The sequence below is a fragment of the Macaca mulatta genome, chromosome 15 (genome assembly GCF_049350105.2).
Source record: "Macaca mulatta isolate MMU2019108-1 chromosome 15, T2T-MMU8v2.0, whole genome shotgun sequence".
NCBI classification, from domain to species: Eukaryota; Metazoa; Chordata; class Mammalia; order Primates; family Cercopithecidae; genus Macaca; species Macaca mulatta.
In genome coordinates, this window is record NC_133420.1 from 17,094,399 (window position 1) to 17,110,579 (window position 16,181).

Consider the following 16,181-nt stretch of genomic DNA (forward strand, 5'->3'; position numbering starts at 1 on the left):
ACTGCACCCAGCTGCTCACGACCCCAGACACTAGAGTGATTCTGGATCCTCCATCTCCCTCCACATCCAAGTCATTTCAATCCCTCCTCCTAGATTTGTGTCACCTTCGCCTGCTGCTATCTAGTCCGGGAGTCATCAGCCTGGTCCAAGCTACCGCATTTCCACAGGTGCCCTCCCACCTACTCAAATCCGTTCTCCAGAGCAGCCAAGAGGACCCTCTAAATGCACAGATCTCATCTTGCCTTTCCCTTTAAGATCTAGCTTCGGCTCCCTCCCCCTGGCCTCTTTTGCCCTCCCACCCCTCCCTGCTATTCACCTGTTAACTCTTTCTGCTATTGTTTGAATAGCAAAGGAGCTTCTCTACAACCCCAATTATTTTATATATATATGTGTGTGTATATATATATATATATATATGTATTTTTTTTGAGACAAGGTCTTTCTATGTTGCCCAGGCTGGTCTTGAACTCCTGGGCTCAAGCAATCCTCCCACCTCGGCCTCCTAAGTAGCTGAACTTACAGGCATGCACCACCCCTCCTAGCCAATCCCAGTTATTATACCCAGCCAGACTATCCTGCATTCGTCATAGCCCGCTGCCACCTTGTCTAATTCTACATCTGGTTTGATCCATGCCTTTCTCCCAGCTAGCCTGTAAGTTCCACGGAAGCATAGTGGTGTCTATATCCTCTGTGACCACTGCTCTATCCTCTGCATGGTGCCTGACATGTGCTCAGGCACAGATGTCTTGAGGATCCAGTCAAAAGATAGGCTCTGTGCCCAAGTCGGGGTCAGAATGAAGTGTGGGGCACCTACCTCACCAGCTCCTCGTTGTAGAGAGACAGTGGGGACTCCCGGCCGAGAATGTACACCTGGCCCTTGAGGACGGACACCTGCACTTTCCCTTCCACTCGCTCCTGGGACTTGGCAATGCAGTGGCGGACAAATTCACACTCAGGGCTGTGCCAGAAACCTGCGGGGAGGAAAACGGGATATCACTAGGGAGGCTTCCTGCACTGCAAGGGCACAGGACGGGTGCCGCATGCTTTACCCCGCCATGCAGACCATGACTGCCTCCCATGCGTCTGGTACAATGTGCGCTTGCCAGCGGCTGAGTTGAGGACCATGCTTTCATAGCCTTGCCCTCTAACCTTGCAAAGGGCCTGTGAGTAAGGCGGTGACCACCTAGGTCACTTCCCTAAGGGTCAGGACGAGGGAAGTGACCCACTGCTTCATGCCGTAGGCATTCAGGAAGTGCCACAAGCCAGCAACTGGGGACACAATGGTAAAGGGCCCCCATCCCTGGCCCAACAGAGGCGCTAATCTTCCGGGGGAAGCAGAAGGCTCAGACAGTACTCAGAGGCACATGCTGCCTGGGGCTTGGTGCTGTGGGTGTCCAGTGCAGGCAGCTGGGTGGTGGTTCAGACCATGGCCATGCATAACCTTCCCCTCTCTGTGCCTCTGTTTCCCCATCTGTTGAGTGGGGATGTTACAGTAATATTTCGTGTGGAGCCCCTAGCACTGAGCCGCACCGGCCTTAGGGGCTACCGTGAACTGGAGTCCTGGCTGGAGCCCACCCCTCGGGGTGCGTGGGCCCCTTGGAATCAGTGGACTGTTTTCTGCACCTGCTACTGTTTTCCTGGGCAGATAGAATATTTCTGCATAGATAAGCGGCAGCACAGTGCTCAGGCTTTCATCTGCGCTAGCTCCCTGAATCCTCATAGACAGCCCTCTGAGAGACACTCTCTTAGCCTTTCGCCTTTCTGGGTGAGGAAGGGAGGCTCAGGAAAGTTAAGAAACTTCTCCAGGATCAGGCCGGGCACGGTGGCTCAAGCCTGTAATCCCAGCACTTTGGGAGGCCGAGACGGGTGGATCACGAGGTCAGGAGATCGAGACCATCCTGGCTAACACGGTGAAACCCTATCTCTACTAAAAAATACAAAAAACTAGCCAGGCGAGGTGGCAGGCGCCTGTAGTCCCAGCTACTCAGGAGGCTGAGGCAGGAGAATGGCATAAACCCGGGAGGTGGAGCTTGCAGTGAGCTGAGATCCGGCCACTGCACCCCAGCCTGGGCGACAGAACAAGACTCCGTCTCAAAAAAAAAAAAAACTTCTCCAGGATCACACAGGCTGGAAGTGGGGAGCCTCCATTTGACTTCTGTTGGCCCAAGGTGTAACAACTCTGCTTCCTACGATCAACTGGGAGCTTTCTCTATGGCCAGAACATCCCTTGGTGTGTAGGTGGGGGCAGGAGGTGCCTGAGAAACATGCTCCCTCCCCTCTCCCCCAGAGCCCTAAAAGCCAGGGAGGGGTAGCACTCAGACCCCAGTCTGGCCCGGGCCTCTCTCTAGCCGCTTCTGATGGAGGCTGGGACCAAGGGGCGGCAGGCAGGCCGGCCATGGCTTGGGGGAGGGACAGGGCAAGGCTAGGGTTTCCTGAAACGGAGCTGGGAAGGTGAGCCCACCTGGGCAGCTGCGGGGCCAGATGGCGCATGATCTCCTGCCCTGATAAAGGGCAGGGTCAGCCCAGGGGCTGCGGCTATTGTGGGAGGCCCAGGCCCCTGGGGGCACCTGCTGAGGCCCTCCGTGGGAAAGGGGACAGGCCTCTGGGATGGGGTCCTGGGGCTTGCAGAGGTGGGGGAGGGCCAAGCAGGGAGAGTAGAGGTTGAGCCCTTGCTCTCCAGTGTCCCATTCTTTGAGTCCACATCCCAGCCACACCTGGACAAGTGATGTAACCTCCCTGTGCCTCGGTTTACTCATTTGCACAATGAGAAAACATGACGAACCAGAGGTTGTGTGGATACAGTGAGAGAACGCAGAGTGCAAAGCATTTTGCATTTGCAGTTTGAACACCATGCTGTGTGCCAGCCCTCACTACACGGGGAGAGAGGCCCAGAGAGGGAAACAGCCTGTGCAAGGCCACACAGCAAGCCTGTGGAAGAGCCCAGGTCTGATGAAGCACTCCTAACTCTGGCCCAGGGCTTTCTCCAACACACCCCGAGACCCTTGTGGATGGGGCCACTGATGTTCTCCCAGCCCCCCATGCCCTGGTGTCCTGGGCTTGGCCATCTTTCTGACAGAGCGGGGATAATTAGCCCATTAAGTTTCCAGGCTGGAAGACAGGAGATCTCCGTGGGAGCAACTGGCCTGGGCTTTATCTCTGAATTTTTTACCTCTGCCCCCACGGGGGTCTTCTGCTCAGATTTCTTTTCCCAGCAGACCCAGCCTGGGTTAGGGGACAGCGAGCCTGGCTTAAGCTGCATTGGGGGAGACGCTGCACCCCCTAGACCTGCAGATACACTGTGGGTGGGGCGTAGGGCTGAGCTGGAGAGGGACCCCTCCCCCATGCTGCTAGCCCCAACCAAACACATGCAACCCTTTCTAACTGGAGCAATTCTGTGTGCCTTGCACCTTATACCCATTGTATTGCTGAAGAAATGGAGGTGAGGGGAGAAGAGGTGAGCTATACCCCCTGGATGAGACGCTCCACTGGGCCCTGCCAGGGTCTTGAAGCTGAAGTCCTGTCAGGCTAACCCTGGATGCCATTCCTGGAGGAATGGTGGGCTTTCCACCCAGGAGCTAGACGGGACTGGGAAGAGACCCTGGTGTGCCCTCAGCCTGGTGCCCTTTATTTGACAGGAGGGGAAACTGAGGCTCAGCAAAGAGACAGACCTGCTCAAGACCATTAACCCAGCCAGAGGCAAGGCTCCAAGTGCCCTGCCTCCACATTGGGAACCCACACCAGGCGCTCGCAGTTATTTCACGCACTGGAATAACCACTCGTCCCCCAGGCGCTTTTAGTCCTCACCACCAGACGGAACTGTTATTCCCACTCTTCAGATGGGAAAACTGAGGCCTAGGGAGGTTAAGTAAGATGATCAAGCAAAGCCCTAGTCTGTACCATTTCTGTATCCCTCACGGGGAAAATCGCATCAAACAGCCCCTCTGAGCTGTGGGGGTCAGCCTGCTGCCTGAGGCCGGTCTTGGTGTTTGTGGAGCCCTGGATGTCAGCGGACCAGGGCAAAGTTAATATTACTGATAACCACCAAGAAGAAGCCCCCTACTGTCCCTCACCTCCACTCTGAGGTTTGGTTTCCTTTTAAGTCTCCTAATCATTGTGCCTCAGTTTGGGACGTAGAGGGCTTGTCGCTGGCTGACAGAGTAGGGACTCAACCCAGTCAGGCCCGTGTAGAGGCACTGTGACCGCAGCCAGGAGCCAAACTGTGCCCTACACCCAGGGTTCCCGTCTGTGCCGCCGCGCCCCTTGATCATGAGCATCCTGGAATCTGTTGGAATAACTGGGAACTTGGCCGCTACAGCTGGCCTGTCCCCAGCCCATCACCAGCCAGGAGAGCCCAGGCGAGTGTCTTCACCTGGGGGCCCCCGTTTCCTCACCTCTGCACAGCTAATATTAGATAATACCCCATCAGGTGCCCAGCTCAGAGCCTGGCAGCAAGACAGCAGGATAAGTGGCAGCCACGGCCCCAGCCATGGTGGGATCAGCCTCTGTGGAGGCCCCGGAGCAGCCCAGCCAGGTGCTCCCTCCTCTGCCACATCTTAATAACTCTCTCACTTTGTAACTAAAATCCTTTCAGGGTTGCGGTCCCACCAGGCTGGAAAGCCCGCAGGAGACAATGGTATTTAAGCACCTGTCTGTACCTGGGAAGGGGGGCAGAACTCGGCTTCAAAGCTGCCAGGAACAATGGCAGGGAGAAATAACGCCAGCCAATAACCACCGAGCCCTCTTGAAATCCTGAGATGAGTTACAGTGATTAGGAGGCTTAAAAGGAAACAAAATCTGAGAGTGGAGGGGAAGAGGCAAGGCGAGGGGAGGAGAGCTTAGCCCAGGAAGCTATTAGATTAACTAATACTAACTTTGCACGGGTGCCCTGACGTCCAGGCACCCAAAGATGTGAGGGTCGGCCTCAGGCAGCAAGCAGCCTGTCCTCCCACAGCTCAGGGCAGCTATTTAATGTAATGCCCAAATCAGGGGTATGTGTATGTTACGGAGTGGGGGTGGGAAGGGCCAGAGAGTCAATATTTGAGGCTCTTCGGGTCCTAGGGTCTCTCTCAAAATGGCTCAACCTACCCTTGCCACTCCAGGGGAGCCACAGACAATGCAGAAACAGCCACCTCGCTCGGCGTGAGCCACCGTGCCCGGCAACACTTGAATTTTACATAATTTGTCATGAAATGGCATTAAATTTTTTTTTTCTTCCCAACCATTTAAAAATGTAAAAACTGGCCAGATGCAGTGGCTCATGCCTGTAATCCTAGCACTTTGGGAGGCCAAGGCGGGCAGATCTCCTGAGGTCAGGAGTTCAAGACCAGCCTGGCCAACATGGTGAAACCCCAACTCTACTAAAAATACAAAAACTAGCCAGGCATGGTGGCGCGTGCCTGTAATCCCAGTTACTCAGCAGTAACTTGAATCACTTGAACCAGGGAGGCCAAGATCGCACCGTTGCACCCCAGCCCGGGCAACAAGAGTGAAAGTCTGCCCCAAATAAATAGATAAATAAGAACGTAAAAACTATTCTTAGCTCATGGGCTGAACAAAAACAGGTGACAGACTGGATTTGACCCAGGGACTGTAGTTTGGGGACCCCTGTTACACCATATGAGGGTTGGATTTTGGAGTCAGGATTCCAAGGCTGGAATCCAGGCAAGGCATGGAAATCTGGGGCAAAACGGGGACACCCCCGCCTCAGGTGCTCATGTCACCCACTGGTCCTTCCACACATCGGCTGGGTATGTGGCAAGGTGCAGGCCTTGTGGCCACCCCAGTGGTTTCATGGTCAAAATCTGGCTCCTGCAGTACTGGGGTCTGGGGCTGAGTTCCTGGTCCACAGAGCCTCTCCCTCAAGTTCATGGAATAGGTTCAGGTTCTGCCTGGAGACAGCCTGACTTAGGGGTCAAACCCAGCTAGGCCACTTCTGGTTTTAGGCTTTCCTTCTGAGCCTCAGTTTCCTCATGTGTACAGGTTGCTGCAGACCTTCTGGGAAAGTTGTGAGGACCATGTGGGGCGATGCATGTCGCCGCAGTGCCCAGCGCCTGGCACGTGCTGGAGTCATGCAAACTGTAGGCGGTGGAGGCTGCTGGACACCTTGGGAGGCCGGTGCATCACCCCGGACACACCCCATGTCAAGGTAGGTTCCAGCATCCCCTTGCTCCCTCATGTCCTGCACTTTCCCTCAACCCCCTTTGGCCTGCACCTTTTGGGGTCTCACACGAGGATGGCAGTAGGTGGCAGGGGAGGAAGGTGCTGATACGGAGGGGAGGGCCAGGCCCGAGGGCCTGATGGTGATTTGGGATCCCTTGTGGGGTGGTTAGAGGGGACAGTCGTAGAGTCTTACGCACCGGTATACACCAGCTCAGCAAATTTCAAGCCCAGGCCCTGTTTGATTTTGCGCACTTCTCGGTCCATGGTGAAGGCCTCGATGTCTAAATGAGCGTGGTAAAGGATGGTGCCTGCTGGGGTCTCGTAGATACCTAGCCATTTTTCCAGGCAGGGGGAAAAGGAGAAAAAAGAGAGAAACGCATGAAACCCAAACTGTCAGCAAATGACAAAAAAAATAATAATAATGACTCGTGTGACAGGAGACAAGCTGGTCGGACCCATTCACTCCCAGCTTGCTGCAAAATGCATCTGTCATTATGTTCATGCTGGGGCCACGACAGTCCACTCTGCAGCTTGCGGAGAAAATGTCTAGATGCCCCCTTTGAAGGGGCCCTCCGACGCTAGAAAATGACAGGGTTTCGGAGCAGCAACCCCTCCCTCCCCATGCGTGCCCACCGGCCCGAGGTTGAAAGCCTGTAATTAAAGCGACTACGGTAGAGCCCAGAGCCCCAAATATCCCTTCCTCCCTTCCACCAGGGAGCCAGGGGAGGGGGACGGCTGTGCACATACATGTACACATGTATACACACATGCCACCTTCAGCCTGTGGGGCCCCTGCGGCCAGGTCTTTCCAGAGACCACTGGGTGGCAGAGGGCTTGGGTGATCACCTAGGCTGACCCCACTGTACAGATGGGGAAACTGAGCCCAGGAGGAGAGGGGGCGTGCTCTAGGTGGAACTGGGGACTAAATGTAGGTCCCCGAGTCCCTCACCAGTGCTGTCTGCTGCCCTGTAAGTCAACTGGCCATGGAGGCCCAACCCTGGAAGGTCAGGGGAGAGGGGATTGCTCAAGTCCCCTCCTGCGACCTCAGGCCCAGTCCCTCCATTTGGAAAACAACCTGCTTGGAACAGATGCTCTCTGAGTGACACAGAAGTGCCTGGCCCTGGGCTGAGCTGGGTCTGGGGTAAGGCCCTACTGCATTAGAGGACAATGGGGTACCAAGAGGCAGGACTGCCCACACCACACAGCCCAGGCTCCCTCTTGCCCCCAGAGTGCAACCTCTCTCATCAACTTCAAAGACCTGGCCTTGCGCAAGCCTGCCCTGCAGCTGCTGTCTGGGTGGAACAGGGCCCATAGCTCCCCCATCTCCAGGGATTCTACCCCGAGAACTTCCTTTCTTCCACCACACGTTACATCACTAAAGGAGCAGGTTCCCAATTATCCTGGGAATTTACTAACATCTTTCTACAGTGGCTGCTTGAAAAAGACCCAACTCATGTTCATAGCAGCATTAATCACAATAGCCAAGAGGCAGAAGCAACCTAGGTGTCCATTGAGGGATGAGTGCAGAAGCAAAATGCGGGATGGACTATTATTCAGCCTTAAGAAGGAAGGAGGCCGGGCACAGTGGCTTACGCCTGTAATAATTCCAGCACTTTGGGAGGCCGAGGCAGGGGGATCACCTGAGGTCAGGAATTCAAGACCAGCCCGGCCAACATGGTGAAACCCCGTCTCTACTAAAAATACAAAAAACTTTAGCCGGGCGTGGTGCTGCATGCCTGTAGCTCCAGCTACTTGGGAGGCTGAGGCAGGAGGATCACTGGAACCCGGGAGGTAGAGGTTGCAGTGAGCTGATTTCACGCCACTGCACTCTAGCCTGGGTGACAAAGCAAGACTCCGTCAAAAAAAAAAAAAAAAAGGAAATCCTGACACATGCCACAGCATCAACATAAGGCCATGACGCTAAGTGCAAAGGCCAGGCACAAAAACACTGTGTGTTCCACTCATGGGAGGCCCCTCGAGTCGTCAAAATCATACAGACAGAAATGGTGTCTGCCAGGGGCCGGGGGAGGGAAAATGGGGAGTGTTTCATGGGGCCAGAGTCTCAGCTTTGCAAAACGAAAATGTCCTGGAGGTGGATGGTGGTCACGGCGGCACAGCCCTGGGAACGGACCTAATGCCGTTGAGCGGCACAGCCCTGGGAACGGACCTGATGCCACTGAGTGGCACAGCCCTGGGAACGGATGCCACTGAGCGGCACACTTACGCATTTTAAAATGGTTCATTTTATGTTACGTGTATTTTACCATAAGTTTAAAATTAAAAAAATAAAACATAAAAAAATATAAAAACCATGAAGGATATTGGTTTTGACTCTGAAGCCCACCGGGGATCTGGGGAGGCTGAGTCTGCCGAGCCCTCGTGTACTACCAGAAGTTTCCTCCTTGGAGAACTCCTCCAATCTTTGATCCTTAAGTGTTAGAATCATGGAAATGTCAGAGCTTGCATTAGGATCAATCCGGTACCGTGTTCACCCGACTGTTAGCTGCCAACCTAGTATTCCAACAGCCTGCGACAGGAGCCCAGCATATAGAAAAGATGGCAGAGGCTGTGCTGGGAGGAACGGAGGCCCCTCTGCAAACTCTGGACTCACCTTAAATCTAGTCCCACACACCAGTTTTACAAATGAGAACCGAGCCCTGGGGAGGGGACTGGCTTGCCTAATACTACCTGGCCAACTGGAGGGGGAACGGTCCCAGCACCGGGGTCTCCCGTTCGGCTCCAGGTGGCCTCGAAGGGCCTTTGGCAAAGTGATCAACTGCTAGCCAGAGCATGAGAGAAAGCCCAAGTCCGGGCTGTTGCTGTGGAGGAAAAGCTTGAGTGCTCACCATGGCTCTGTGTACCTGGGCCGAAGGGAACCTCTCTGGAGGCTTGGTTCTCTCATCTGTAAACCCGATATACTGGTGTCAGGTGACATGCTTGTGAAAGCCCCTCAGAGCAACCAGGTGCAAATACGAGTATCGCGTGCCACCAAAGAGCCCATCCCGTTTCACTGGTGGGGGCTGTAGCCTTCAGCAGTCTCCACCGTCTGAATTTAGTTGTGACTGCTGAGCAGGAAATGGCCTCTCTCCAAGTTTATGCAGCGGCCCAAGCCCTCACATCCCTCGGGAGTTCCTCAGGCCTCACCGTGACTCTTTTTTTTTTTTTTTTTTTTTTTTTTTTTGAGACCGAGTCTGGCTCTGTGGCCCAGGCTGGAGTGCAGTGGCCGGATCTCAGCTCACTGCAAGTTCCAGCTCCCGGGTTCACGCCATTCTCCTGCCTCAGCCTCCCGAGTAGCTGGGACTACAGGCGCTTGCCACCTCGCCCGGCTAAGTTTTTGTATTTTTAGTAGAGACGGGGTTTCACCGTGTTAGCCAGGATGGTCTCGATCTCCTGACCTCATGATCCGCCCGTCTCGGCCTCCCAAAGTGCTGGGATTACAGGCTTGAGCCACCGCGCCCGGCCAACGTGACTCTTGTAAACACAGCTCAAATGGGTCCGTCATCATTTTCTGCAGAGCAGCTCAGAGCCACAAACCAGGAAAGGGTAAAAAGGCTGATGGCGGCAGAAACAGAGGAGTGACTGAGAAAAGTCATTATAGACAGCCTGGAGAACAGGGACATAGAACTCAGCACAGGCCAGGTGTGCGGGGGATCATACCTGTAATCCCAAAACTTTGGGAGGCCAAGGCGGGAGGATTGCTTGAGCTGAGTTCAAAACCAGCCTGGACAACATAGTGAGACCCCATCTCTACCAGAAAATTAAATAATGAGCTGGGTGTGGTGGCATGTGCCTGTGGTCCCAGCTACTTGGGAGGCCAAGGTGGGAGGATCATTTCAGCCCAGGAGTTGAAGACCAGCCTGGGCAATGCAGGGAGACCCTGTCTCTACAAAAAAAAATAGTAAATTAGCTGGGGGTGGTGGTGTGTGCTTTGTGGGAGGATTGCTTGAGCCCAGGAGGTCGAGGCTGCCGTGAGTCATGACTGCACCACTGAACTACAGCCTTGGTGACAGGCAAGAAACACAACACAAAACATGACGACCCCAAACAAACACGACGGTGCCAAGCCACCAGAAAGGGGAATGGCTGAGCAATGTGTTTAGAAAGATCAGTGCGTGTAGAACCTTGGGAAATCTCTGTCTCCAAAATGGCAGATACAACGATAATGTTGGAGGAGCAAGTTTTCAATTAGCCTAGAAACCTTATTACCAGAAATAAAGCAATTTCCCAAGAGCCACCAAGAGCACGACACTGACAAAGTCCTGCTGGTCTTCCCATCCTGGTACATACTCGAACTGGATACATATTGGGTTGGAAACAGGCCTTCTAGTGATGAGTTTGGATACATTTTGGAATATTCTAGAAACTTGCAAAGCCCATCCTTACACTGGCCACAGAGTCGTGATAGCGCCATCTTGGACAGGCCAGGAGCAGGAGCCCTCCTCATTTTCAACTCCTAGACACCCAGGGCCCGCCTCCCTGCTTTTCTGTCCTCAGCTGGGCCAACTGCGGGGCAGTCCAAACTATATTTGCAGGGCTGGAGCTGGGCACCAGGAGTCTTATAACCATGTCTTACAGAAAGTGCCCAGCTTGGCCTTTACAGAAGGTGCCCAGCTTGGCTTTGCTGTGTGACTTTGGCCGGCCTCAGCCCCGTCTCTTAGACCCAGGCAACAAGAAGGCTGCAAGTTCCTGCTGCTCTGACATTCCAACTTCCTTTGGGACCTACCTCAAAGGTAAGTGTTCAGAGTGTCCTCCAGGTGTGCCCTATTTACTGACAGTCTTGTCTCGAGAACACTCTAGGCCAAAGTGTCACCTCCCATCAATCCAGAGAGGGGAGGACACAGGTGAGGTTCAGGGCTCGAGGAAGAGCTCTGACTTGCTCCAGCTACTGGCCCATCACAGGTGTCCCCAGGAAAATGAGGCCAGTGCCACTGGGAGCAGAGAGTGTCCGGTGGGCAGAGGGAGGGCAGAACCCTCCTCTTCCCGAGCCCCCAGCACCGGCTTCCTGGCTGCCACCCTCAAGGGGAAAGGCTGCAGACACAAAATACACCAGCGCAATTAATATTCCTGCTCCTTTTCTTAGAAGGTGTTAAAGTTAACTGTGACTGATCAAAAAGCTTGTTTTTAGGTTGCTGCTGTCACGCGCGCACGCGTGTGTGTGCGTGCGCGCGTGCATTTTAAAACTCTTCCCTCTCCTCTCCGCAGGGGTAGGGGGTACAGACGATTTCTGTGTGTTTCTTCTGGGAAAAAAAAGACTTAAAAAAAAAGTGACAGAAACCTGATGCTAAAAGACTATAGATTTGGGGCTTTTGACAGTCGGCATACAAACCACCGTGCAGAGAGAAGGAGGAAATGACAGCTGAGCCTCTGTGTTGCCGTGGAAGAGACAACAGACATCTTTGGAGTGACACGCACAGCAGCTCCAAGTGTCTATTTTCATCTCCCCATGTTTACAGGAAAAAGACAGAGGTGTCAGCAGTTCTCTCTGGAGAAGCTTCAATCACACCATAATTACTGCCAAGAAGGGTGCGGCGGGGAGTGGGGAGAAGGGCAAGGAGCTAGGGGTGGCCAGGGGTGGCGGGGGCGGGGAGAGTGGACCAAGCAGAAAGAGGTGGGAACCAAACAGCTGCTGTGGCTCAAATTCTTCTCGTCTGTCCCTGAGGCTGCCAGGTTAGCCTGGAATGAGCAATTTTGCAGAATTGAGTGGGATCTGCCAGCTCAGCTGGGGCCCGGGCTGGGGGTGCGGGCACCTGGACTAAAGACTGTGGTCCTTTGGGAAAGCAGAAGTAGTGATTTGGAAAAGGTGGGGCATGGGGGTACCTCTTAGGTACCAGGGCCAAGGTGAGAGGCAGTTGCCATGGTGATGGGAGGCAGGTCAGTCAGGGTGGGACTCTAGCCATCCTCTATGTTCCTGGTGCCCGGCGGGCCCCATGCTGTGTGGGCCTCTGGGACTGAAAACCTCTTTGCTTCACAGGTCTCCCTCCATTCTCCATCTGGAATGTTCCAGATGGTGGGTGGGCAGGTTGGGCAAGTGGGTGGCAGCCCTTGTTCCTTCTGGGCCAGAAAGTGGAGGAGGAAGGAGGAAGGGAGACAGGAGGAGAGAGTGGGGAAGGGGAGGAGAATGGGCAAAGAGGGAAGGGCAAGGGAGGAAAGAGGGGAAGGAAGAGGAAAGGGAGAGAGGGAGGAGGAAAGGGAGAGAGGGAGGAGGAAAGGGAGAGAGGGAGGAGGAAAGGGAGAGAGGGAGGAGGAAAGGGAGAGAGGGAGGAAGAAAGGGAGAGAGGGAGGAGGAGCGAGGCGGCGGCAGGCAGAGGTGAGGCGGGCAGGGCTGGGAGGAGAGCAGAGGCAGGAGAGCAGCTGGAGAAGTCTGAGGCCACAGAGGAGAGAGAGGAAGAAGCTGAGCACAAGGACGTGCGCTGGCTCCTTCCCAGCCTCCCTCGGCTTCCCTCCGGCCTGCCTTGCCCCCCGCTTCTCCTCCCCACTGATTTCATTTACTTCACTTAATTAGCCCCCCTCCAGAGTTAAAAAGATAATGTGATAATGACATGTGAACAGCCACAATATGGAGAAGGCTACTCCAGCCTCCAGCCAAAGCTTCCCCAGCCCCCTGTCCCTGACCCTGAGTGCCACTGACTAGGCCACCCCAGACCCAGGGCACAGGAGCTGCCCAACTTCCTACCCGCTCCCACCCCCCAGAGAAAAAAATCAGCCCTTAACGAATGTCAATTACGAGCTTTGTAAAATCAATACAAATGACATTTTCCCCTTGTACACCGAGATACGGACAATAGCATCTTTCTGCTCTGCCCTCAATATAATTGACGATTAACAGCTTCTCTCATTACTGTGCACTTAATAAAAACCTTGTTATGGGAGAATCCACAGCGCCCTAATTTACCGTCTCTCCTCTTTCCTTCTCACATGAAATATTTGGGCCGGGTGCGGTGGCTCAAGCCTGTAATCCCAGCACTTTGGGAGGCCAAGGCGGGCAGATCACGAGGTCAGGAGATCGAGACCATCCTGGCTAACACGGTGAAACCCCGTCTCTACTAAAAATACAAAAAATTAGCCGGGTGTGGTGGTGCGCGCCTGTAGTCCCAGCTACTCGGAGGCTGAGGCAGGAGAATGGCGTGAACCCGGGAGGCGGAGCTTGCAGTGAGCCAAGATCGCGCCACTGCACTCCAGCCTGGGAGACAGAGCGAGACTCCGCCTCAAAAGAAATATTTGGAGTAGAGAAATAAAAAGAAGATACCACCCTAAAATTACCTAGCAACTTTCTCTTCTCTCCCCAACCCAAAGCAATAAAATAGGCGAGTGAGGACGTTCAGAGGGAGATGATACGACCTCCTCACCTGGCCCCTTGACAATCGGAGTTGCAGAGGGAGAGACTTGTCTAAGATCACACAGCAAGTTCTTGCCGTCAGAATCCCAATTTTCTTTCCTGTACCATGCTGACTAAATTCTGTGCTTTTGGGGACAGCCTCCAACAGTACACACAAAGTACCAGGGCAGAGTGGAGGCTGGCCTCCGGGAACCTTTCCCCAGGTGGTGGTAAGGAGCCATGGGGGTTGGAACAGACTGTTGATCTATCTCATGGCTCTGACCTTCTATGGGGACGAGGCCTCCATTCTGGGAAAAAGGTCCAGCCTCTCTGGCATGCTGTCAGCTACCATTCCACGTTCAGAATAGTGCAGTCCAGGTCTTCCTCACTAACCACCTCCTCCAGTTCACTTTTGCTCAAGTCTGCTTGACTCGCCCCACCCAGCAGGATGCCATTTCACAGTGACTTCAGGCCAGTCCTTATCTTTCCAATAGGGAAGGCAATGCATTTTCATCACGTGTGCCAATCCTGATCATTTGGTAGTGCCTGCAGGCAGCCCTGAGACACCTCTGGAGTTCACAGAATAGTGCCAGCATCGACTGGTGATGCCTGCCACAGGCATGGCAAGGGCATAACAACAGGTGCAGTACTGGAACCCTCCCCATCCCCCGCCACACTGACAGCTCCTAGAGTGTGGGGGCTACTTCTGTCCCCATTCCGCAGGCCCTGGGGACGGATGGCTATTTATGGAGCACTTCCAGTGTACCAGTTCCTGCCCCCATACATGAGTTTGAACCCAGATCTGTCCAACTCCAGTCGAAGCTCTTAGCCCTCCACTCCATGCCACTCTGGGCCCAGATGGCAGTCCTGGTCCTGCCACTAAAGTGCCTGCTACTTGAAGCAAGGCCTCTATGCCACCCGTCCCCAGCCCTGGCTTCCCCATCTGTAAATGGGGTGCTGGTCTGTGACTCCCCAAGGTCCCCCCCAGCTCTCCCTGGAGGGTGCACACTTCGCTGGCTCCCAAGGGCAGGCGGCGACAAAGGGGCATCTAATCACATGTTAATATAGGTAAGAGACAAAGGTAAGCCAGGATAAAAAGGAGCAGCTAATTAGTAACATTGTTCTCAAGGCCTTCCCAGAGCTTCAATTAGGTTGTTTCTCCTGAATAACAGCAAGCAAGGAGCTAAACCACAAGAAAGAGGCAAACCCGCCTCCCCTTTCCGTGCTCCTATGTCTTTTGAGGTAAATGCAAACAGGTCAGAACCAGAGTGATGCAACTCCCAACGCTTACCACATTACACTTGGGGAAACTGAGGCCTAGCGATAGATGACAAGTCCAAGGTCGTTGGGCAAGGCAGGGCAAACCTGGGACCAGAAACAGGCCTCCAGCCCTCCGCACCACCACCCTTTTCTTCTGGCCCACATGGGGCGATCAGCTCTCTTCGGATTTTAGAATCTTAGTAAAAATAGCCTGAGGGACATGGGGCCGTGACTATACCGTGGTCAGGTTTTATTTGGCTTGGTATCTTTTCACATCGACCCTAAGCAAAGAGATCTGAACATTTACCAAAGTGGGGAGCCCTGACCCCACCACCAGTATTAAAAATTCAGGTGCCCAATTCAGGGGATCCAACTACTGAAACCTTGTCCTCTCCCTCTTAGGACCCCCCAGAAAACACAGCATGGCTTTATCACACACTAGCAGACCCTCAGGGACCTGAGATCCCCTTGGTGTATGAATGGGGAAACTGAGTCCTGGAGAGGAGGATGTGGTCAAGATGAAATGGTGAGTGACCAACAAAGGGAATCATGGGCTTTGGCTACTAAGAGAAGACAGAAGCACCTGCCTGGGGACCAACTGCCCTGCTCCTGGGCCCAGCCAGAGGCGGATACGGGGCTAGGCAGGCTAGAGGCCAGCCGAGGTGGCAGGCATGCCACACTGAGGCTCAGCCCCAACCATCCCTGGAAAAAGGGCCCCGTGAGCCGGGCCTGATGCCGGGACAGGACCTTAGGCTCTGGCCGGCTCCCAGCGCCAGTGCAGCCACAGTGCCCACCTCTGGCAGGACTTTTGCCCTGCCTGGCCGACGGCCTCCATGCGGCCTTAATGACCACGAAATCGGGCCTGCACGGTCTGCCTCCAAACCTGGCCTGCCCGCCCCAGACACAAGACAGCCTGACCTCCAGGCCTGGCCCTGGCCTGCCTGCTCCTCGGGGACTCCCCAGGCCCTCCTGGGCCTCTCTCAGCCCTTGGGCAGCCCTTCTCCTAACACCCTGAAAGTCAGTGGCAAAGGGCCCATGAGCCCCACTTGGCAGGAGGGGAACTGCAGTCTCGGAGGCTGTGGTGAAAGGACGCGCCCAACGTCGCCCACGTAGCATAGGGGTAGTAGCGTCCAAATGGGACAGGTCTCAGGGATCTCTGGGTTTGCTGGGCCCTGAGGCGGGCTCTGAGCAGGGCTGAGCAGACTCACCTCGGGACTTCATTCCAATGAAGCGGTTCTCCACGATGTCAATACGGCCCACACCGTGCTTTCCCCTGTGGGAAGAACCGGTCCATTAGGTTCAGGGACTACCGCAAGGCTCAGAGTCACCCACCCAGCTGGGCTGCCCTAGGGTGGGTGCAGCTTAGGCCACAGGTGAGGCAGCATTTCAGGATCTAAGACTCAGAGGACATCTGAGCCTGGTCACCTAGTCCAAGTGCCCACTGGAC

The 16,181-nt window shown here is 54.6% G+C and overlaps 1 protein-coding gene across 8 annotated transcripts in view; it reads right to left on the reverse strand.

Annotated features, from left to right (window-relative positions):
* ASS1 (argininosuccinate synthase 1) overlaps positions 1–16,181 on the reverse strand; it is a 57,900-nt gene that overhangs the window by 5,361 nt on the left and 36,358 nt on the right. For all 8 annotated transcript variants that reach the window (XM_077967839.1, XM_077967836.1, XM_015116554.3 and 5 more), the window contains 3 exons: positions 15,943–16,007; positions 6,357–6,488; positions 815–971 (listed from right to left, as the gene is read on the reverse strand). In XM_077967839.1, the coding sequence (XP_077823965.1) occupies positions 815–971; positions 6,357–6,488; positions 15,943–16,007 (354 nt within the window). The remainder of the gene's footprint in view (positions 1–814; positions 972–6,356; positions 6,489–15,942; positions 16,008–16,181) is intronic.